Raw genomic sequence first — 23,666 nt, 5'->3', positions numbered from 1 at the left:
TGGACATGCAGCGTTCAAATGTCCTCACGACAGTAAAAACAGACATGATCATTTGACTTAACAGCAGAGGATGATAAAATTTTTCAGAGAGGTTTTGGTGATTTTTTTTTGTTCAGATGAAATTTCTTGAAAGAGCATTTCAAGAAATTTCATTTCATTGAATTCTTTGAACGAAACACACTTTTATGAGTTAAAACAAACTCATCAGTCAAAAGTGCAGCATTAGTGAGGGAGGACACCTTTTGTTAACATAAATGAGTCACAATGCGTCAAATGCTTTTTGTATGATACGTTTTAACTTTACATAGGATAAGATAAGATAAGACTTTATTGATCCCACAACGGGGAAATTTTTGCGTCACCTCAGCTCAGGTACAGATATATGAAGGAAATACAAAAATACAATTAAGTACAATCAATGAAAAAAAGTAAGATAATACACTACATACAATGGTAGCACACACAGTATGTGATTATGGATATAGTTGGAAATATGGAAGACATAAACTATATAGCTTGGAAGGTCATGGAAGATCCATTATGCATGAAGTGGTGACCGTGGATGTTCACAGTGTCCAGTGACTTATGACATCGTGATTGAGGAGTTAGAGTCTAACTGCTGTTGGGATGAATGATCTGTAAAAGCGCTCCTTCCTGCAGCGAGGGTGTTTTAGTCTCTGACTAAAGGAGCTGCTCAGCCCACTCACAGACTCATGCAGTGGGTGATGTGGGTTGTTCATGATGGATGTCAGCTTTACTAACATCCTCCCCTCACCAACCACCTCCACAGACTCCAGGGGACATCCCAGCACGGAGCTAGACCTCCGCACCAGTTTGTCAATCCTGCTCCTGTCCCTGTCCGTGCATCCACTCCCCCAGCAGGGCACTGCATAGAAAAGGGCAGATGCTACCACAGTGTCATAGAATAACAGAGTCCTGCAGACTCCGAAGGACCTCAGTCTCCTCAGCAGGTGGAGTCGACTCTGGCCCTAGAGGACGTCTGTATTTGTTGTCCAGTCCAGTTTCTTGTTGAGGTGAACACCCAGGTACTTATAAGAGTCCACTATCTCAGTGTCTTTCCCTTGGATGTTCACCGGTGTTGTAGGGGGTGACTTCCTCCTGAAGTCTATGATCATCTCCTTTGTCTTGCCGGCGTTGATTTGGAGTACGTTGGTCTCACACCAGCCAACAAAGTCACTGATGACCCGCCTGTATTCCTGATCATTCCCGTCTGATACGCATCCAATGATGGCTGTATCATCTGAGAACTTCTGTAGATGGCAATCGTCCGAATTATAACAGAAGTCTGAAGTGTGAAGGCTGAACAGAAATGGTGAACCGTGCCCTGTGGTGCCCCCGTGCTGCCCACCAGTGGCCGAAGGTGGTGCAGGATGAGCCTTTCCATGGTCTTCATCAGATGAGAAGTCAAGGCAACAGGCCTGAAGTGGTTGGGCTCCCTGGGGTGTGCGATTTTTGGCACCGGAACCACACAGGAAGTCTTCCACAGTTCAGGAACCCTCTCCAGGCTCAGGCTCAGGTTGAAGATGTACAGGCCCACCTGACAGAGCTGGTCTGCACAGTCCCTGAGCAGTCTGGAGCAGATTCCATCCGGACCTGCTGCCTTCCTTGCCTTCGTCCTCTTGAGCTGATTTCTCACCTGATCAGCTGTGAAGTAGATGTGAGGCTGGGCTGGAGTGGGGGGTGGGGCTCGCTTTGTTGTGGATAGATGTGTGGATAGGGGTGAAGCAGGGTTGTGGTGAGAGGAGAGCTCAGGTGACAATGGCATTGCACCGGGAGGGGGCGGCGGCAAACGGAGGGGGGTTAATGGAACCTGGGGGGTGGGAGAGGTGATCAGTGGGCCATTGTCAAAACTGTTAAAAAACAGATTCAAGACGTTAGCCCACCCCCGGCCAGAAGACTCCGCGGCTCCTCCATTGTCCTGGAAGTGTCCAGAGATTTGTTTCATGTTCCTCCAGACGTCTCTGACGTTTTTCTGTTGGAGTTGGTTTTCCATCTTCCTCCTGAAGCGCTCCTTGCCTTCTTGGATCTTGTATTTAAGATCCTTTTGGACTTTCTTAAGTTGAATGACATGAATAACACCATTTATTAAACAGAACTCTTTTCTCTTGCATCTCAATGAAGGTCAGGTTAGCAGTTTGCTCATGTTGATCACTTTATTTCAGTCAGGGTCACTTTAAATCACTCATACTGCAAACTAAAGCTGCTACGTTTGTCATTTTAAAGCACTTCAAAGTCACTTTAAATCTCAATTGTAAATTTTAGACTGTTACTAAACCATTTTTTCCTTCAAAGTGTATATTTACTCCCCTTACCTCAGTCTCAAAGAGTATATATATTTATTCTTACTCTTCTTATATTTATTGTTGTTCTTTTGCACTGAATGGAACTGGAGCCTCGTCGTCTCCTCTCTCTAATTACTGAACTGTATATAGCAGAGATGACAATAAAGTTTACTTTGAATTTTAACGTGACTTTGAGCTGAGAAATTTGTGCTTGGTGGTGTTGATGAAACTGCAGGTGAGCCCTTTTCAAGTTCAAGAGCTCTGATATCAGTCGGTATAGCTCCATCTATCACTGCCACCATCCTCCTCTGCTTGTCCATCACTACAATGTTCAGTTGGTTAGCCATCACCAGTGTGTCACAATATTTATTATGTTTTTATTATGTCATACAACAACAAAGACCTATAAAATCGAGTCAGGTTGGATATTTGGGTAATTCTCACAACATTAGTGACAATTTTATAAGCTTTATTTGGCTGTGCAACAAACGCTGTTGCCAGTAGATGTCAGCCATGAGTGAAGTGAATGAATAGAATAGAATAGAATAGAATAGAATAGAATAGAATAGCCCTTTATTGTCATTGTACATGTACAATGAAATTTTGAGTGCTCCACACCAACTGTGCAGAAATAACAAGCAGGAGAAATATCTGCAGGCAGGAGTAAGGCACACATTAGAAGAACAGGTTGGAAGTAGTGCAGGGCTTGAGTGGAGTCTGTCTTTGAGTGGCCTGAGTGATGATGGTTTCTCCGAAACACACAAACAGGAAAACGGGGAATCAGGACTGGAGTCGAGAAAACAAAACACAACACACGGACACAACGGGCAGGTCGACCGGCGAGGACTGCCAGACCATGACAGTGCCTCATATTCATCATGGAGTCGGAAGGGAGAGAGGATGCTCTGCCTATTCCTGATAAAAAATTAAATGTTATGTTTTTATTTTACTAGTTCATAAACAATTCTGCCCCCAGGTCCAAAACGTACATAAATACACTATAGACATACGTTATAATATATCTCAATGTACCTGTCCACTGGTTAATTACAAAAGCACGAGGAAGCAGAGACCTCACCACACAAGCACACTCCCAACCTACTATGAGAGTGTGCACGTTGTTATATATAAAAGGTTTTTTTAGTCTGTTATTTTTACAAATGTCAAGAAGTCAAAGGAGACCACAGCATGGCACATGTTTAAACAAAAAAGGTTTATGCATTAAAATGATTTTTTAATCAAACAGACACCACAACAATGGCCCGGTATCACACAATTACATGATCTTAAACTGAAGCTGTCAAATCATCATGAAGCAGTTTAATTCAAGCTGCTTTTCATATTTTTGCCCAGCAGATGTCACCAAAGAGACTGTGTTAAAAGTAGAGTATTGAACCTTTTTCAATACAAGCTTCAATGCTCGAGAAAAACTTAATTTGGCCATCACTACTGAAAGCTGTTCAAAAGGACCTAAGAACAACTGAAACAAAAACCAAAGGCTTGGTCGACGGCCATTCTTCTTACAGGGTCACCTTGAACAATCCCTCACCTGCATCAACCCAGGTGTATAAAGCTTAAGCTCCTCCCCAGAAAAAACTGTGTGTCACAAACCGGGCCGCACGGCCATGACAAAAAACCCAGACATGATTAGGAAGGTTTCCAGACTACTTTATTTATTTATTAATAAATAAAACAGAAGAAAACCTACTGTCAAAAAACACAAACTGTGGTGTGTGTAGTCAGTACCATCAGCAGAGTGAGGGAGTGCATGGGTGGGAAAATGGCGCATGTAATGGTGTAAAAAGCCAAACCAAACGCCTGGTGGCATTTGGTTTGGCTTTCCCCGAAAAAAAATGAGCCCAACACAGCTATTTAAGGCTTTTTATGGAGCCTTGGCTCACTGGCCCAGGTGTTGCCAGTGTCACTGATTGTAAACGCAAACTCCGCCTCTCCAACACCTGCAAACAAGACACACATAAGCCAAAAGGGTCGTCACATATGCAAGCAGTTATTAGTTAAGTTACATATCAAATACTTTTGCACACTAGCATCTATTTACCCCTTCTGAGGCTTTTACACAAAAACACCAATACACAATTTTGTTAACACGATTCAAGAGACAATTAAAAAAAAAACTCTGATAAACTTTGTTGTTTTTTCCCTCTTTCTTCCATAACTGGTAAGCTCCAAATTTGCACTCCTATAAAAAGGCTTGGAATCTGCCACTTCCTGTTTGACTCTTTGCAATAAGTGGAATGAGTCCTTGATCAGTGATCAAAGCCCACTGATCAATAACCATGAGTCCCATTCACAGAGAGTTGGGGAATGGCTGCAATCACAGCATTGTAAGATGGGGTCAGATGTACCCTTAAGCCCCCCTCCTCAACTCAGAGATGGTCTTTCCCTTTTCACGTAAACGGAGAAACCAGTGAGTGGACAGAAGTGGACAGTTCTTTGGTAGCTAGCTCGTCTTGGATTTACAGTACTTGCTTAAAGATGCAGTCCCACCACCTCTCTTACCACTTCTATGAACCGAAATGTTTTGTAATTACTGAATGCATGTTTTTGATACCATCTCTTCTCTTTATTGCACCTGCATGCATAAAAGCCTCAGTACAAAATTAAAGCATGATCATTACCTTTTCCTTGTGTTATTTCTCATTGTGTTTGAAGCACAATTGAAAACAATAATGTTGTGGTGTAAACCAACACCAAAGAAGAGGTGAGGTGGTTCTTGGGGCTGGCTGGCTATTATCACCAGTTCAGCTTTGCCAAGCTGACCAGCCTGGCATAGATTAGTATGGGAACCCTAAGATCAGTAATGAAGCATGGAGACAAGTGCCTGTGATCAGCTGACCTGTGCTGATATTCTTTCTGGATTTTGCCACACAGCATTCAGCAATACATAAATGAGTCATCACGACTGCTAGACATGTGGAAATCACTGAGTTAATCTAATCAGCAAAACTTTAACTTGATGTCTGCTACTATTGATGTAACCCAACTTTGACCATGAACGTCACAACTGCTCTGTAGCAATTCAGCTTCAAAATGCAAACTAACCAGTGGAGCCTGCACTAAACTGTTTAGGAGGTTCATGCAACCTTAAGACATCAATTTGTTTTGGAAGGATGTTTCCCCACATGAAAAGAGAACTTCAGCAGCTACGTATAGATCCAATGTCTGTTTAAAAACCTCTAAAATTAATGGGGACATTACATGTGAGCTTTTGTTTTCAATTGGTACTGAAGGAAAAGCAGGGAGGTGCCTTAATTAGAAGTTTTGTGCAGATATTTACATGATGCTACATGTGTACAGATGTGTTTTGTGACCAAATGATGTAGATCTGTCTTTTATTGTTTCACATGGATAAAAATCCACTAAACAAATAACTGTCCTCGATACGTTAAGAAGGAAATGCAACAATGATGCAGTAGAATTTAGAGATTCACTCTAACATGTATCCTGTCAAGTGAAAGCCTCGATACTAGCTCAACGTTACCCATGAAAGGGTTAGCTTGGAGCTAGCAATGCACTGTTTTAATGACATGGCAATCTTTTCATTTTGTAAAATAGTAAACAGCATGCAGAGCACTTAAAAGATGTTCTTCCTCACACACTCACTTGGTTGAAGCAGCATTTTCCACTGTAAAAACACAGAGACTTTGGTAAACCAGTAATAACATGAATTCATTACATTAACTGTCACTGGTGACTGCCTACAGCCAGCTTTACTAGTGTCTGTTTAGCATGACTTGTCTTTCATACCTGGTTCGGTCCAGCCATGCTTTAGATGTGGTTTAAACAAGTGTTTAACTGACAATTTCTATTTACGTATTGACGTTTAAATCCATAGGTGTCTATATTTCTAATGTGTTCAGTGACACATGTATTAGCTGCCATACTCGTGTAAAGAAGTTCTTTCATGCTACACCAACTGGTTAAATGTCTGTTTATTATGAGAGATAAGAAACGTGCTGATTGCTGTTCCTCTCTATGGTGCAAATGAAATGGCTTTGAGACTGACATAACTTTAACAGGCTGATGGGGTATGTCATGCTGCCAGGTGGGCAGGCAAGGCTGAAATACTAGTTTGTCAATGTGATACATGGAGAAAGCAGTGACATGGGAGTTTCAAATGTGTCTACTAAAAATAGAATAGAATAGAATTCAACTTTATTGTCATTGCACATGTCACAGGTACAGGGCAACGAAATGTAAGTATATTACAGAAATGGGTCTATTATGGTATGTTATAATGTACACGGTATGAAGTATGTTGTGAATATGCTATAACTATAAGTATGTACAGGCTGTAGTGAGTACAAGCTATGTACAGGATATGAACAGGATATAAATATGAAAAACTATACAGAATATGAAATAAATAACTTTACAGAATCTGGGATATACAGCTATACAGAAATGGGAACTATGCAAGTTGTAAACAGTTGTAGGATTAAAGATTATCGAATGTACAGAATGATTATTTACACAGAGCTATACAGTAGTGCAGTTAAGATAAGTGAGGGTGTAGATAGTTTCTACAGAGGCTATATAAAGTGCTAGTGGTTGTGAGTGGTGGTTCAGTCCATGTTATTATTGTGTGTTTGAGGGTACAGTTGTCCATTGTGGGTGTGTGTATGTTCAGTCCATGAGTTTAACGTGGGTCAGATGTCAGGAGGCAGAGTTCAGGAGTCTGACAGCTGTGGGGAAGAAGCTGTTCCGGTACCTGGTGGTCTTAGTCCGGAGGCTCCTGTGGCGCCTCCCAGAGGGCAGGAGGGTGAAGAGTCCATGTGATGGGTGACTGGGGTCTTTGATGATTTTCCCAGCCCTTTTCAGACACCGCTTCCTGTAGATGTCTTTTATGGCAGGAAGTGGTGCTCCGGCGATGCGCTGGGCAGTTTTCACGACCCTCTGCAATGCCTTCCGGTCCGAGGCAGAGCAGTTCCCGTACCAGACTGTTATACAGTTGGTCAGGATGCTCTCGATGGTGCAACGATAGAAGTTCACCAGGATGTCTGAGGACAGGTGGTTCTTCCTCAGAGTCCTCAAGAAGAAGAGGCGCTGGTGAGCCTTCTTGACCAGCTTGGAGCAGTTGGTCGTCCAGGTGAGATCCTCGGAGATGTGGACTCCCAGGAACTTGAAGCTGCTCACACGCTCCACAGCCGTCCCCTTAATGTGGATGGGTGGATGTGGGTCAGCATTCCTCCTGTAGTCCACGATGAGCTCCTTGGTCTTCTCGGTGTTAAGCAGCAGGTTGTTTGTGTCGCACCACTCAGCCAGACGATCCACCTCCTCCCTGTAGGCGGCCTCATCGTTGTCACTGATGAGGCCAAATCTTGAATGAGTTTGAATCTCAGTGACCTCAAGGTCAGAAGTTGAGTTTTCTGAAACTCTTGTGATCATTTACAGGGATCTGATAAGCAGAAGGCATCCCAGGTGTGTTTATGTTGCAAATCTAGATCAGCTCTTACTGTTTATAGTTCTCTGTAATCACACAGGCATGGGCATACACCCCTGAACTGTTGCATGTCATAGTAATCATAGCCAAAAATCAGATTACTTGTAAAAGTTAAACTGGAACAAAAATGGATGAACGATGTGGAGAAAGGGTGTAAAATGACAGAGGCGGACACACACTAGGCGGCACACACGTTTCAGAAACTGTTGCTGGTTCTTGTTGTATAAGCTGGTTAGGAGCCTGAGCCCTTGGGCTACAACCAAGCCAGAAAATATGAGTCATCCCATGAAAGACCTCCCACCTGCCTTAAAAAAGCTCAGTCTTATATAGCTACAGGCGTAACTGAAGTACATAATCAGCAGCAAACATACGAACTGCAATATTTATATCGGCTGATGTAAATTTTGGGGAAATCACTGAAAGATTTTAGGCTCCGTTTGCTGTTCTTGTATCTTTCCCTGCGTCTCACGCACAACGCCCTCTCAGAGGCTGCCACACCCAGTCTGTGCTTCACAGGCAAAGTTGACTCATGAAGTGTAAGAAGACACCAGCGGAGTGTTTCTGAGTCCACAAATACCCGCCGCCGACCCGCGCACACGGCTAAAGAAGAGCCAACATGAAGCTTTGTTTGAGGATTGCGGTGCTGCTTTTCCTGGTTACTGGAACATTAACACAAGGTAAAAGCACAGCTGCCATTATTATTGTGTGTAACTGCTTTTTAAGGTCACGCGAGACGAGTATAGCGAATTAAAAAGTTGTTTGGCCACTTGCCAAAAACAAACAAACAAGCAAATAAACAAAGAAGCACTTCTTTGAAAAGCTGGGTATTATTTCGTAGTAATAACGTCTGCTCTTTGCACATGCGGACGATATGATCCACACGCGTAAAATAAGACAAATGTTTGTAATAACGTGTAACTTTTGAGGACTGTGGTTCAATGCACACAAAAACCTGCAACCTGAGCACACGCTGAACTGTTTGCCTCGATCCAAACCGGGATACTCATCCTTTATTCACAATTTATTTAGTTCAGCTCACGAATCCGAACATTATCTCTGTTAACAACCCTCCTGTGCGCACAAACGTCTGAAACTGCGCGTAACACGTCTCTCAAAACTTTAATGCGTGTGCGCCAATCGCTGATCACGTCATGCCCACGTGGGGTTTTGAAGCAAATTTAATGTTGCCAGCTTCGCACAGATCTACAGATATAGGCTGCGTTCAATTCCCAGTGTAAAACTGGGAGATCTGGGCTTCCTGTGTGGGGTTTCTGTGTGCTTTTTCAAATAAAGCGGACGTTTCTTTCGCTAAACAAACTCATAACCCGTTTATTAGAAAACATGTATCAGTTACAGACGCTACACAGTAGCCGCCGAAATGTTCGAGTTATTGATTGAAGGATGTTCCTCCCAGAGTGCAATGATGTCATTAAAGAGTTTAGGCTTGAAGCTCATATCATTTGCAACATATTCCATACTCGAGATGTTTTTTGGAATAATTACATTAACACTACATTTCATATAATGTTGAAAAATGTTTATTACATGTTTGTTACAGTGTCCTTAGTGTGGTCCTCTGGTCTTTTTGTTCTTTGGGTCAAACACATGATAGCTGGTTCCTCTGAGGTTTCCAGGATTATTTCCTTTTTTGGGAATACACCAAATTCCAGAAGTGGAAGCAATTTGTCACACGACTGGTACGAGTTTAGAGCGAAAAGATGCTGCTCGTCAGGATCAAGCAAACAGTTTTATTTTCATTCATTTACAAATGAAGGTTGGGGTGCCTGTAGAAAAGATTGTGAGTGCGAGTGTGAGTGGGCCTGACGTGGCTGGATATCTGTTTGGACTAATGTGAGAAGATCCAAATCAACCAAGCTGATCTTCTCCTCGGTTCAAACACTAGTGTCCAAGTCCCTGTTCACTTTACATTACATTTATTTGACCTCTTGGAAATCCAGTTCATGTTTTGGAGACTGACAAATAACCACAACGATAATTCAATTCAATTTTATTTGTACAGCACCGAATCACAACAACAGTCACCTCAGGTGTTTTATATTGTAAGGTAGAGCCTACAATAACACAGAGAAAAACCCAACCCAGTGGGAAGGAAAAACTCCCTTTTAACAGGAAGAAACCTCCAGCAGAACCAGGCTCAGGGAGGGGCGGGGCCATCTGCTGTGATTGGTTGGGGTGAGAGAAGGAAGACAGGATAAAGACATGCTGTGGAAGAGAGACAGAGGTTAATAACAATAAACACATCACACTAAATTACAGACATTAAAGACACTAACAACAAGAAAGTGCTCAGTAACAACTCCAAAAATCAAATACAAGTAACACACATATCATATCACATCATATTATACACATCCAGGATTTGTTCAACATAGTTATACTCCAAGGTATAAACTTTTTCCACGGGAAAACGTCATGGGGACAAAAATACATCCATTCATTTTCTGCCACTTATCTAGGTTTGGTGTCCTTTCTGCATCCTGTTTGGGGGCGTTACTAAGCTAGCTGACAGATATCAGTCCAGCCTTTGTGAGTGTCAGCTACATTTAAAGTTTGCACGCCATTTGCACGTCTTCCTCTGTCATACTTCCTGTATGAAACTCAAACAGAGCTGGTATGGCAAACCACAGGCATGCTTTCTAAAGTAGATGGCACGCACTGTAGTAACTGAGGTTTTCTACTTCACCCACAGCTCGTCACGATACTTTGCATAAATCTTAAATTATAACTGTAACCCAGGAAACATGCCGAAACACCCACACTGGCGTGCTCACCGTGGGGCCATACGTGCATGTTTGATGGGGAATTGATATTTGGAGAAAAGAATTAAAACACATTCCAAACTGCAGAACTCCCAGGATGGACCTCTGAGCCATCGTCTTACATCACCTGTCACAGGTCATGTGACCATGAGCAACACTGAATCAGAGCCACAAAGAGCTGATCAGTAATCTACATGTAATACATATTGTCCTGGCATGAGTCAGAAAAGGCCGTAGGTTTGTGGTGCTGTTTGCATATGTGCGTTTTGTCTGTCTGTCAGCACGATACCTTCAAAGCTGTTGACTGAATTCTGGGGGGGATTAGAGTGGGCTCATGTCCACTCAAATGTTGCTTACATCCACCAAGGTTGAAACAGACTGAGAAAAATAGACTGAAAAACTCAACTTGACCCCAAAATGTGTCAGATCTTTAACGACAGAACTGTGAAGAGAGGCAACGTTGTATGTTCAGTTGTCTTGTATTCAGCACAACAACAACAGTCGCCTCAAGGTGTTTTATATTGTAAGGTAGACCCTACAATAATACACCCAACAATCAAATGAAGAAACCTCCCTTCACACAGATCTACAAATATAGGCTGCGTATATATTACATAATAAGCCAAACAATTAAACAACAAACTCCCAGCATGGATAAACTAATTGTAGGAAGACACCAGAGAATGAAACTAAAATGAAACAAAATCCGAAAGCTTCTGTTGTCCATCACCTGCTGCTGTACAACATTTGTCATGCTGCACTCATCTGGTCACAAACTATATTTAAAAAGTGCAAAGCAGATAAAAGGAATATATGCAAAAACTAGTTCGAGTACTGGCCAGAGAGCTGCCTTAGTGCAGCTTCGTGCTTCTCGTTTCTTGTTTTTCTGTTTACTGCTGCATTCATGTGGTTCAAAGTGCGTCCTGGTTGTGCTTTATAACCACAGATGAACCAAAAGGCACACGAGTCCTCTAAGACAGCGGTCTCCAACCTTTTTTGCGCCACGGACCGGTTTATGCCCGACAATATTTTCATGGACCGGCCTTTAAGGTGTCGCGGATAAATACAACAAAATAAAACCAGTACCGGTACCGAAAAAAGAAAATCTATTCATAACACACGTGAAAAGACCCAGGAAAACCGCGTAAATGCTAAAAACGATAACAAAATAACGCTGAAAACTGATAAAAACCCTGAAAACCAGACATTTCAGACCTGAGCCTCAACTCTCGCGGCCCGGTACCGGTCCGAGGCCCGGGGGTTGAGGACCGCTGCTCTAAGACGGTCTGCAGAGCTGCTGCTCTGAGGCAAACCTGTCTGTGGGCGCGTACAGTACAAGATCAACGGGCCCAGCAAGTGCTGGATTTCTGCACTTGTTCAGGCAAAGTGCGGCTCACACCTCCTACTTTCAGTTGTGACTCGTGCTTTTTACAGCTTCTTGATGTGTCAGTCAGAGCTGCCCTAGCAACCAGCAAATACACTGTATGACTGTATCCAACACGCAAGGGGCACAGTGAGCTGTGGGCCCGGCACATCTGGCATGCGATTAGTGTGGACTGTGGGTTGTGACGACTCAGTGCTGCTTTCAATAGCACAGGGAACATTCTGACTCCATTCTGCAATAAAAACATGAATAGGTAAAAAATTCAATTGGTTAATTTCAGCCAGTTTTCCCAGTTCTAAGTTCGACTTAGTGAAACTGGTATTTAAGATTAGTTTTACAAAGTACAGATCGTGAAGGTATTTAAAATATGTTAATAAACAAAGGCTACAAATAAACAACACGATACCAAACATCTTAATAATTCAGTGATGATATCGTAGAAAACATGATAGAAATGTAAAACTATGGCGTTCAGCGGGAAATAAAAACAGCAGTCACTGTGAAACATGAACCTCACATCTACCTGCCACCGTCCACACTGTGCATGAAACCATCTAATGTGACGTCACCATTCTGGACATGTTCGCTCTGCTGGTACTCCCAGCACTCCCAGTACTCCCAGCCTTCCATTCATGACCCAGGTCACTCACAGCTTCCCACCATGGGCCCACACGGGCATGTTTGTGTCTGCTAGTTAAAGACTCAGAGGAAATCAGACATGCTGACAAAGCTGGATATAAACATATATAGATATAAATATAAAGGGTATTTATGTGAAGTGTGATGTAGTGTGACAGTGTTACCCTCCTGTGGTTACAGTCAACAGTCTCCACTATTAAACTGTAATGCTCTTCCTCATGTCTTCTTCATACAGAACTCAGCCTGGAGGATGGGTTGGATGAAATAAGTGAGTGACCGTCACATCGGGCACTTTTCCTAGCATTGTTTTTTTAAAGGTTTCATTCACTCGTTTCTTTCTGTTTCTTTAGAAACGACAACCCAAAAGCCCAAAGAGAAGCCAAAGGCACCAGAGCAGCCCAATAAGGATGGTTTGTAGTATTTCATGTGTTACGACTGAACTTTGAAGCACGCCATCAGTGGCCTTTTGTTTACAGTGATGTATACTACACATATGATGATCTGTGTTAGTCTGTCCCATTGTCCTGAACACAATATGTCAGTGCTCAGTAATGACATGAATGACATACATATATATGTATATATATGAGATTACAGGTGTATCCATTGTAACACATCGTCTGTGTAAATCAAACTCGATGAATCAAACTTGGATGTTTTTCATGCTCTTCTTTGTGGCTCTGGCAGTCATTCGTGCCATCTTTAAATTTCCCAGAAACTGCTTCATAATAAGAACGTAAGACTGTGAAAGCAGAAATAAAACGGTATAAATATAGATTTAAACGTATGTCCCAGTTGATATGCTGCACAGCTTCCTGTTTTGAAGCCACACACGTGGACGGGTTAACAGACTAATTCCATGTGTTTCTCCTTCAGGTGAGCTAGACCTTTGGGATGCATTTGGACCAGGTAGATACGCTGACGTCTTATTTTACTGATTGTCTTCTGCTGAGTGTCAGAATTTGTTCTGCGTAATATATTTGTCCTTTTTTAATCTCATGTCTGATTTTTACTTCTACAAATGCAAAACTGTTAAGCATAAATCATAAAATAGCTCCTCGTTAGCCATGCTTGGACTGTCCACCACTGTTTTGTTTAAATTAATCTTTCTTCCACAGACGAGCCACAGCCGGAAAAACCCAAGAAACCAAGTCCTGGAGACTCTGGTAGGTCTGACAGCCTTCATACATCCTGTGCTTTTGTATCATTTGTGATGCAGGGACATTGACGCTAAGATGGATTTTACATGTTTGTTTTGTGTGTGAGTGTATTTGAAGGTAAATGAATCATCACTTACAGTGTTTGAAGAATTTTCTTTTTTATGTCACAGATTCCAATGGATTCAATCTGGGAGACGCTGTCAATCCAGGTAAAGACATGGATCATTCCCATCAGTCACTCCAGTTTTGTTAGTAGTAGCAATGGTGAGTACTGGGAAGCGTTTCCTTTACGCCTCAACAAGGGTGAGAGAGTGTGGAGCGAGTTCATCTGTGCTCGAGCTGGCTGGCCCTCCCCCGCCTGCTTTGAGCTGTCAGCTGTACATTCAGTCTGGACTCAGTCATTAATGTTGAGTCTGGCTGATTGACTGCTGTGTGTGGCTCAATGCTAACATGGTGCTATCTGCACAGAGCATGGACGTATAGCACTGCTGCTGTGCTCACAGGTGGGCCTTTGCCCACATAGACTTTAATCCATCTGCTTTGTTTATCGTATATATTATTATTGGTTCTCATGATGCATTTGTATTTACAGGACCTACCACTAAACCTGACAAACCTGCTGTCAACCCACCAAAGGGTGGAGGAGGTAAGCCTCTGTTTCATAAGCTGCTGTCAGTGGCAGGTTGTTGGTTCGACACTGATTTATGGATGAGATTCCAGTTTAGCAGCTCTGACCTGAGGCTCTGTCTCTTTGCTTCCCTGTCAGTTCTTCAGTGCACATCATGAAGGCAAATAAACATAATAATTGAGGCATTTTGAGGTTTTGGTCAGATATAATCACGTGACCTTACATATGCTTTTCCTGTCACAACCATGAATGGAAATAAATTTACCTTTTTAAGATATGACAACGACTGAATTCATCAAGAAAACCCACATTTGTGTTCACTGATTATCAAGCAGTGTCTTTGTGGCAGATTTTCAGTCTCAGCAGATGTTGTTAACATGTGGAAACAGCTGTAGCAGTACAGAAGTGTTGGTGTTCTCATGTGACGGCATAATTGGTTGTTCATCATTTTTTCAGGTGGTGGAACGTTTGATGATTCCGACTTGTTTGATGTAAGCAATGGAGACTACAAGCCTGATGGAGGCCGCTCAGGAGGTACGATAACGGTTGTTTTATGATGTTATTTCTATCGTTTTTTATGTCTCTGTCTTGGCTCTGTGTAACCCTAAATCACAGGTGTCCAGCTCCAGGCCTCCAGTGCCCTGCAGGTTTTAGATGTGACCTTGACCCAGCACAGCTGGTTTAAATGACTAAATGACCTCCTCAACATGTCTTGAAGGTCTCCAGAGGCCTGGGAATGATTTGATTCAGGTGTGTTGACCCAGGGTGAGGAGTTGGACACCCCTGGGATAAATGCATCAGGATGTTACTCGTTGTGCTTCCAGCTGTATACTGCTGGTGTTTGCAGCTGTAGACCTTTGATTATATAAATGACAGATGGCACTATAACACGGTCTAAATCTGCACTGTAGCTGATAAGTGTTTTGTTACTGCTGTTATGCAGTTTGTTTCCCATTTGTGAGTCAGAAAATTCAGTGGTTCCAGTTTGTATTTAGGAAACATTTTGGAGTTTGTGCAGTACTTCCTCTCTGTTGTTGTGTTTTGTTGCCCTTCACTACCGCTGACTCTGCCCAGCTGCTATAATGGTATCATGTGTCACTGGAAGACAACAACACATTGATATAATGTCACGGTAATGTTGACGCCCTGTGGCTCTTCTCCAACACTGTTTCATTATTTATCCTTGATGTTGTCTCGAGGGAACTAAAATTACTTAAAGACAAAAGAGACAGTTTCATATGCACAGAAGCAACTATCTTTTTATTTTTAGTCTTTATTGCAGTAGATTCTTTTGGCCGTCTTTATCATTGAGGTTAATGCACTTTGGCCCCTTATTTGTTATTTAATGAGTTTACTGCACATCTGTTTAACCCTTCCATGCATGAATTATGACAGCCGCACTCTGGATGTTTTTCTTTAGTATTTTTATTCTTCTTTAGGCTTAAAAAAAGATTTTTGAACTTCTTCTTTTTAAACGTGTACTTTTCAAAGAGTTTTTTACATCCACTTAGGTAGACACAAATAAATAATATACGCTGTGTAAAAACTATAAAATAGCTCAAATATTTTTGATAAAAAACATGTCAATATAACAGCATGTATATAAACTATAACAAATAGGGTTTGGAGGGACACATCAGTGTCCAGTGCAGTGGTTTATGTGCAAGTATACCATCAACACTGACAGACGTACAAGTAAACAGCCTTTGAATAGCTGCAGTGACCGCTGTGTGAAAGGTTAAAAAGCTGCGATGGAGCTTTTGGAACTGTTTTTATTGGTCACATTTGGAGGTTTGAGGATGGGACATAAAAGCATTTTCACTTTGTTGTTTTTGTTTAGACTTGAAGTGGTCACCAGAACTAGAAAGGACCAGACGTTAGGACCAGTCTGAGGTGCTCCTGTGTAGATCAGTACTGAGCTGCTGATGCTGTTCTGCTGACCTTTAAATGGTTAGAAGCTATTTTTACCAAAGGACAGATCAAAACGTCTCATCGTTTATCAGAACTGCTGCAATGTTGTTTCTTCTTATCATTGGAAAAAAGGAAAATACAGAAAAACAAGTGTAGATCTTTTTGTTTTTTAATTCCTAGATAACAGGACACAGGCCTCGAGGGCTGGTGTCCTGCAGGTTTTAGAGATCACCTGAATCACATGATCAGTTCATTCCCAGGCCTCTGGAGACCTTCAGGACATGTTGAGGAGGTCATTTAAATCAGCTGTGTTGGATCAAGGACACATCGAAAACCTGCAGGACACCGGAGGCCTGGAGATGGACACCCTTGGTCTTGGTTTAGTGACAGCATTAGAATAATTAGTTGTATTTTGACCAAAGACAGGAAAGACAAGTCATGACTGAGGTATGTGATGTCATGTTGATTTGCTGTGCTGAGAGTCTGAGGTCAGCTCTCTGACTGACGTCTAACCTTTTCTTCCAGGTCGTGCCATGGGTCCTCAGGGTATGCAGTATTTTGGTTCATCTTGTCTCGTTTTTACCTTACAAATATTATGACTACATGTTTCATTTAACAAGAGTAGCAGGAGTGCACTGCTGTCCTAAGTTATCATGCCACAAAAAATACTTATACTTTGCTCAAGATCAGCCAATGAGCACAATCGTCCTCGTGTTAGCATTAGCATGACATGACATCAGTGTCACAGTATGAAGCACGTCTGTAATAAACACTGTTGATTAATGTGAATCCCGTGTTCTCACAGGTGGCGCTGACCAGCCTCAAGGTGAGTCCCACGTTTGATCTTCAGTCCATGCTTTGCCTGGACGAGTGCAGAAATGCAGCACTCGATGGGCCTGTTGTACTGTACCCACACACACACAGGTTTGCCTCAGAGCAGCAGCTCTGCAGACAGTCTTAGAGGACTCGTGTGCCTTTTGGTTCATCTGTGGTTATAAAGAACAACCAGGACGCACTTTGAACCACATGAATGCAGCAGTAAACAGAAAAACAAGAATCCAGAAGCACGAAGCTGCACTAAGGCAGCTCGCTCGTCCTCGTGTTAGCATTAGCATGACATGACATCAGTGTCACAGTATGAAGCACGTCTGTAATAAACACTGTTGATTAATGTGAATCCCGTGTTCTCACAGGTGGCGCTGACCAGCCTCAAGGTGAGTCCCACGTTTGATCTTCAGTCCATGCTTTGCTAGACCTGCACAGTGTGTCCTCCATATGAGGCCCATGCTCAGTCTCCAGCACTAACAGTGTTCTTGTTTTTATGATCACGTGGAATTTGTTTAAATGTGGTGATGATGTAATCATGAGCTGTAATAATAACAGTGGATCATTTGGTTGTGCAGTCGCTATAAAAAGGTTTCAGCACATGAGACCAACATTTATCTATTCGGCCTTGAAGACGCGCAGCCCTTCTTCCTGTGTGTTCGTCTTCAGAATCGAAGCTCTTGAGTTGTTGTTGGTCATTTCCTGTTTCCTGTCATGGAGGAAGCACCACAGAATGCCTCTGCTTTCCTACATAAGTTTTTATCATTATGGACTTCCTGTTACTAGTTGTTTTGAAAGCTCATTACCTTGGTGGGCAGGAGCTGGATTATGTGCTGGCTGTTTGATGGGCTGCATTTTGTTTAAGTTGCTAATGGCCCCCCGGTCTGGTTCCTCTGGTTAAAACCCTGCTACGATTGTGTCGTTGCAGATCCAGACTTTCTGTGGGGCCACATCCTGAAGATGTTAAACGCTAACATGCCCGAGGAATTCTATGTTTGGATGTCCAACTTAAAGCAGATCTTAACACCTCTGTTAGAGCGGGCCATGGATCTGTTACAAGCTGTGCAATGAGCTGTTGGGTCATGCGGCGGTTTACAAAAGCTGTTTTCAATATCTGATGGACTCAAAATGAGCAGTTAGACATGTTGTTTTGCTGGGTGCCAGGATTGTGGTCATTGGGATACTTTTTTATGTTACTTCATTTTCTGTGTAATTTGTTGCTGTGCAAACAAATGTGTGCTTTGTAGTACTTTGACAGTCAGAGGGGACCACATACCAGCAGCACCTCATACTGGGAGAGTTTTTTAAAGAACGTCTGACTGTGAATGCAGCTAAATATCACATGTTCATCCATGTTCATGACAACTGGTTTGCTTACTGGAAATCAGGTTTTTTACTGCCATCCCTTTGTGTCAGGACACGCCTGCGTATCTCTTCCACAGTCGGCATTCTTAGGATAGCACGCATTGAAAGCCTCAGCTGACACATCCAACATGTAGAGCTGCAAACTTCCCGGGGTAGACTTTCTGATGTGTGATCCGATGATGCTTCTTCTCTCTGGCACAGCTCAGCTTCTGAACTGCTCTTTGTGTGACTGGACTTTTGGTTTTTGCTTCGAGTCTTTAAGGGATTTGGATTTTATTTTGAGAAAAGTGTAACACATAATAATAAAATCATAAAAGCAGCCTGAAACGGTCAGTGTATCTGAAATATGATTCCTAAATCCACAAGAGTTGTTGTGCTGTAGGATTTAGATTTTATAATGACCTCGACTTATGTCCCAGTATCATAATAACATAACAGACACATCACGCTAAGCCCTCGGGGGTCCTGTGTGAGACAGGAGAGCAGTGAGTGACATTCTCCACATTTCCCAGCAGTAAGTCATGCACACAGCTGCCAGCCTGCCTTGTTTTCTTGTTGTTTAATATCCAGGCAACTCCCTGTTTTAGTGATCGGCAGCATCATGAGACAAAGCTCAGTGACTCAGTGTGGCTTCAAAGAACAGCTTCATTATTCATGCTGCCACGCCCTGCACTGGAGCTGCTGCATCTGCTTTTCATTTGCCTTCCTGCACATTTTCCCAGTGCTGCCAGTAACTGTGGCATTGAAAGTTATTAACGCCACAGGTACCGCCATCGTGTGGTGAACTGTGGTCATTACAGCTCATGGACTGGGTCTGGATCAAGCTTTTTGAATTGTTCCTAAAATCTTAAACTCTAACGATCATGTTTGTGAGCCAAACAAACACAGAGCGCTGTTTCGATTTCTCACTTGAGCAGGTATCAAGTTACAAGTATTTGCAAACATTTGCCACTCTTAAAGCAGAGGTGCCCAACTCCAGGCCTCGAGGGCCGGTGTCCTGCAGGTTTCAGATCTCACCCTGGGTCAACACACCTGATTCACAGGTTTAGTTCATTCCCAGCCTCTGGAGAACTACAAGACATGTTGAGGAGGTCATTTAGCCATTTAAATCAGCTGTGCTGGATCAAGGACACGTCTAAACCTGCAGGGCGCCGGCCCTCGAGGCCTGGAGTTGGACACTCCTGCTTTAAAGTGATTTTACTCTGATCTTGATAAACGAAGTCATTTGACATACCGATTAAAAAATAGAATTTGAATACATTTAAAGTGGGTCCCTTCCAGTAATGTCTGTGTCCTTTTTCCGTTCGAAGGGAGTGGTCCGATTGCAGGAATCATCAGTGCCGTAGGCGTTGCCCTGGTGGGAGCAGCGTCCAGTTACTTTGCTTATCAGAAGAAGAAACTGTGCTTCAAGCTGCAGGGAGGTCGGTATCCCTCGTTTCTGTAATAATGAGTTCAGTATTACTGCTGATTACAGATAACAGGACTCTGACATCATCCTGATAAGTGTTTCTGATCCAGGTGCAGATCCAGAGAGTGGTAAAGGACACCAAGGCACTCATTCCGAGCCTCAAGGTAAGTTCTCACAGTCCACGCACGGTGGCGTGACACGCCCCAAAGCTGCCCGCGCATGCGCCACTTTTGGTGTTGTTTCGGACGGCCTGCACATCTTGATTTTTGTAACCTGGGTTGAAGACGGGAGTGTACGATCGTATTCTCTCCACCACCAGGGGCAAAGGGCTTCAACAGAATGAAAAATGTGAGGTTTTTGGAGAAACAAGACTGTTTTCTTTGTTTCCTGTCTTTACTTCTACACCAGTGATAATTCACAGTTTATTTGTGAGAAGGCTGCAGAGCGTCAGGGCTCTGTGACACGGCCATGAATCAGGCTCAAGCTGGCTGCTTACTACGAAGTTACAAAAGGTGTCTTAACTCATTCACTGCCATTGACGTCTATAGACGTCAATTACGTTTTCAATGGGAGGGGCTAGAATACAACCTCGGGCAGCTTGTCAGTGAACATCAGACTGCTTGAAATGTATTTTTCACAAAAAGCTCGTTTTCTCCCTTTTTGTGGTCAAAACAGGCATTTTTGGTGGAACCCACCTCTCTTCTACAGCTGATTACTAAAGAATGGAAAATGGTAGAAACAAGCTTTTTTTTTTGGATGGAAGAAGAGAGTCTGTTCTTCATTTTGGTAGGTTCAGCGTTTATATGATCATAACACACAGTTTTCTGTGGCTCTTCAAAAATGAGTAAAAATGCTCAAAAACCCTGGCAGTGAATGAGTTAATAAGGAGTGTTCACTGGACTGAGATCTGCTGAGGACAGCAGCATCACCTCATCAAACCGTTCAGTGAACCTTCATGACGAGACCACACCCATCACCAAGGTGATCACTGAGACCTGCCTGGGGTGCTTGACTGTCACGCTGTCACAGAGTAACAGTAAAGAGTACCTCTCAGCCCCTCATTACAGAGTAGATTCTAGTTACTGTAGCTTTAGTGTTACTTGTTTTCTCAGCTGTGACACAGGAGCGATGACTGGTCAGTCAACAGTTTTAAAACTGTTACGCTCTGAAATGTGTGACCTGAGCAGTGAGTGAGCTTGTTTGCTAACAGATGTTCATTGATATGATAAAGTCATGTTAAGTGTGAACTGGAAGGAGAAAAATCAGAGTGCACAAAGTGAATATTTAAAATGTTTGAATGCAGATCAGTCTGCTGTTCGCAGCTCGAATACTAAAGAATGATTAGGGGGAAATAATCAGTGATTATATGTAACAAGTCTTAAATGAAGGTCCGATGGAGCGTGATATTGGCAACATCCAGAACAGCACCAAAAAGACTAACTAAGCCCAGCCTGCCCCCTGGTGGTGACTGTGAACAGGCACTGGCTTATCGCTGTGCTCTTTCTAACTTCAGTTCTCAGCAACCTGCTCCAGACAAACTAGACGCGTCTCTCCTGCTGCCAGAGGACTTCATTCAACTTCCAGTCAGCCTTGTTGGTGGTGCTTCTGCAGCCTGATCGACTTAAACCAGAACTACAACTGTAGCCCAGCTTGAAGACTGTCCATTTGCAAACATCTGAGTGTGCATCTTCTCTTTGTGTCTTTAACAAAAATCAGAATATCCCAAAGGTGATTTGAAAGGAGCATTGTATTTGTGTTTGTTGGCTGTGTGTAACTACTGTAAAGATGAATACTCTGGCACTGTGGTAATACACACATTTATTTTAAAGTAGGTGCAAATATTCATGCAGGTGATATTTTTAACAGTAAGTCTCCTCTGTAGGGTTCCCGTTTAAAACACTCGTTACTACAGTTTACTAAATACACACATATACTATTCAGCGTAGCGCACACCTCTGCAGCACACCTCTGCAGAGAACAGGGATATAAAAGCTGCTGGGCAGCGCAAAATGAACACATCCAAACACAGCAGTGACCCCGTTTGGAGCAGGGTGTGTTCATGCTAGCCAGCCTGGTCCCTGGAGGTGTTTCAAACTGAAGGAGAGCTTTCATTAGTTGAGCTGTAGTTTAGGCTCAGTGTGTGACCGATGAAAATCAACTGAAAATGTGTATTTTAGAGTAAAAGAACCGTGTTTGTCGCATGATTTAAGCGTTTAGTGGAAGTGCACATTCTTCAGGAGGCCACGCACATTTCCAGTGCTGGTAAACGACAGCAGGAAGCACAGCCCGTGCTGAGCGCATGGAGATGTTTGTAGTGTTGGTTGCAGTGTGAGCACATCTGTTCATGAAACACAAAAAATGCACATTTATTATTGCACTCGTTGTAGCCAACTCTTAGGATCTTTGCTCTTAATGTAACATACAGCACAAACATGAGTTTCTTGCTATCTTGAGCTTGATTATAAATATTCATTTTCCTCCGTCTGTCCAAAACCTTTTTATCGTGCTAACAGTCAGTCTGCTGCTTTGTAGATGAACGCTCAGAATCAGCAGCTCTTTATCAACATATGATTTATGCCAAAAGATGAGAAGTAATTGTACACAGTGTCCTAAATACGATGTCACTAAAAGTTTGAACATTTAGCAGCTGAATTCAGGTGTTTGGTATATTTACATGGGATGTGTAGATGTGTCGGCTCATGTTTAGCAAACAGAGAGTTTGTGAAAGGTTTAATGAATCAGTGCCTCAGACGAGCAGCAGCCACTGACACTGGGCCGACGCATTTATGCTCATCAGGTGTTTGTTTTAGTGTGACACGTTGTGTGCTGTCCCACAGACTCACACTGGGACATTGGTCATAAATGAGCTTCACATTACAGTCTGAGGGCTCATCAGCAGACACTCAGACTGTAATGTGATGTGAACTCTTACGATGCTAAAATATTGAAATAGTTTGCATCCCTGTGAGATGTAGATAGTTGGGGAGCTGGTGTGTACAGATGCTTTGAGCTTTGTTAGTCTGTTACTAATTTGTCTGGGTTTACAAACCGAGATGTGATCCAGGTTATTTAGTTGTTTACATCTGACTTAGATGAGAGAAATGTTGCATTTGTGAGTGGATTTAATGTACGCTAATGTTTCAAATAAAATGATCTGTGTTTGTATTTTGGAACCCTCGTTGTGTTTAACCTGCACCAAGTCCACACAAACGTACCTGAGCAGCTGAAAGTCTGCTCCCATTTTTATGCTTCATTTTAAATCCTTTTGTTGGAGTGCAAAGGCAAAGCTGTTGGACTTGTTTCATATCTAAATGCTTCTCTAGTTTTTATGAGAATACACATATTCAGGTAAAGACTGTAGAATAATACAGAGAAGATCCCCTTTGAGCGCTTTGGTGACAGTGGGAAAGAAGACTCCCTTTCAACGGGAAGAAACCTCCGGCAGAACCAATAAAAACGAACGATTCAGTGCAGAGAGGTCTATCAACACATAGTGAGTGAAGCAGAAACACCCAGTGCATCATGGGAATACCCCAGCAGCCTACACCTGTTGCAGCATAACTAAGGGAGGATTCAGGGTCACCTGGTCCAGCCCTAACTATATGCTTTAGCAAAAAGGAAAGTTTGAAGCCTAATCTTGAAAGTAGAGATAGTGTCTGTCTCCTGAATCCAAACTGGAAGCTGGTTCCACAGAAGAGGGGCCTGAAAACTGAAGGCTCTGCCTCCCATTCTACTTTTAAATACTCTAGGAACAACAAGTAGGCCTGCAGAGCGAGAGCGAAGTGCTCTAATAGGGTGA

At 42.7% G+C, this 23,666-nt stretch overlaps 1 protein-coding gene across 4 annotated transcripts; it reads left to right on the top strand.

Moving 5' to 3' along the window:
* The first annotated feature begins 8,092 nt into the window (after nt 1–8,092).
* cd99 (CD99 molecule) lies at nt 8,093–23,032 on the top strand. Of its 4 annotated transcripts, XM_085447996.1 has the most exons (14): nt 8,097–8,444; nt 12,806–12,838; nt 12,921–12,980; nt 13,447–13,479; nt 13,689–13,736; nt 13,901–13,939; nt 14,323–14,376; nt 14,815–14,892; nt 16,795–16,815; nt 17,075–17,095; nt 17,463–17,483; nt 19,770–19,880; nt 19,978–20,031; nt 21,381–23,032. In XM_085447996.1, the coding sequence occupies exons 1-14, from the start codon at nt 8,384–8,386 to the stop codon at nt 21,407–21,409; spliced, it is 663 nt and encodes a 220-aa protein (XP_085304122.1). In that variant the 5' UTR covers nt 8,097–8,383; the 3' UTR covers nt 21,410–23,032. The 4 variants fall into 4 exon arrangements, with proteins under 4 accessions (XP_085304124.1, XP_085304125.1, XP_085304123.1 ...); XM_085447997.1 differs by lacking the exon at nt 16,795–16,815 and having other exon boundaries at nt 8,096–8,444; XM_085447998.1 differs by lacking the exons at nt 19,770–19,880; nt 19,978–20,031; nt 21,381–23,032 and adding an exon at nt 18,023–18,786 and having other exon boundaries at nt 8,093–8,444.
* The last annotated feature ends 634 nt before the right edge of the window (nt 23,033–23,666 follow it).

This window comes from Copadichromis virginalis, linkage group LG23, assembly GCF_057382275.1.
Source record: "Copadichromis virginalis isolate Kocher_CV1m ecotype Utaka linkage group LG23, C_Virginalis_male_GT1.1, whole genome shotgun sequence".
Lineage (NCBI taxonomy): Eukaryota > Metazoa > Chordata > Actinopteri > Cichliformes > Cichlidae > Copadichromis > Copadichromis virginalis.
The sequence above is the reverse complement of the archived record's forward strand: the minus strand, read 5'-3'. Positions and strand labels throughout refer to the sequence as shown.

Bases quoted from the DNA above. Each gene is read 5' to 3' on its own strand.
- cd99 (XM_085447996.1), top strand. From the start codon at position 8,384: ATGAAGCTTTGTTTGAGGATTGCGGTGCTGCTTTTCCTGGTTACTGGA. The intron at 12,981-13,446 runs GTTTGTAGTATT...TTTCTCCTTCAG, and splicing joins AGAGCAGCCCAATAAGGATG to GTGAGCTAGACCTTTGGGAT. The intron at 13,940-14,322 runs GTAAAGACATGG...TTGTATTTACAG, and splicing joins GGGAGACGCTGTCAATCCAG to GACCTACCACTAAACCTGAC.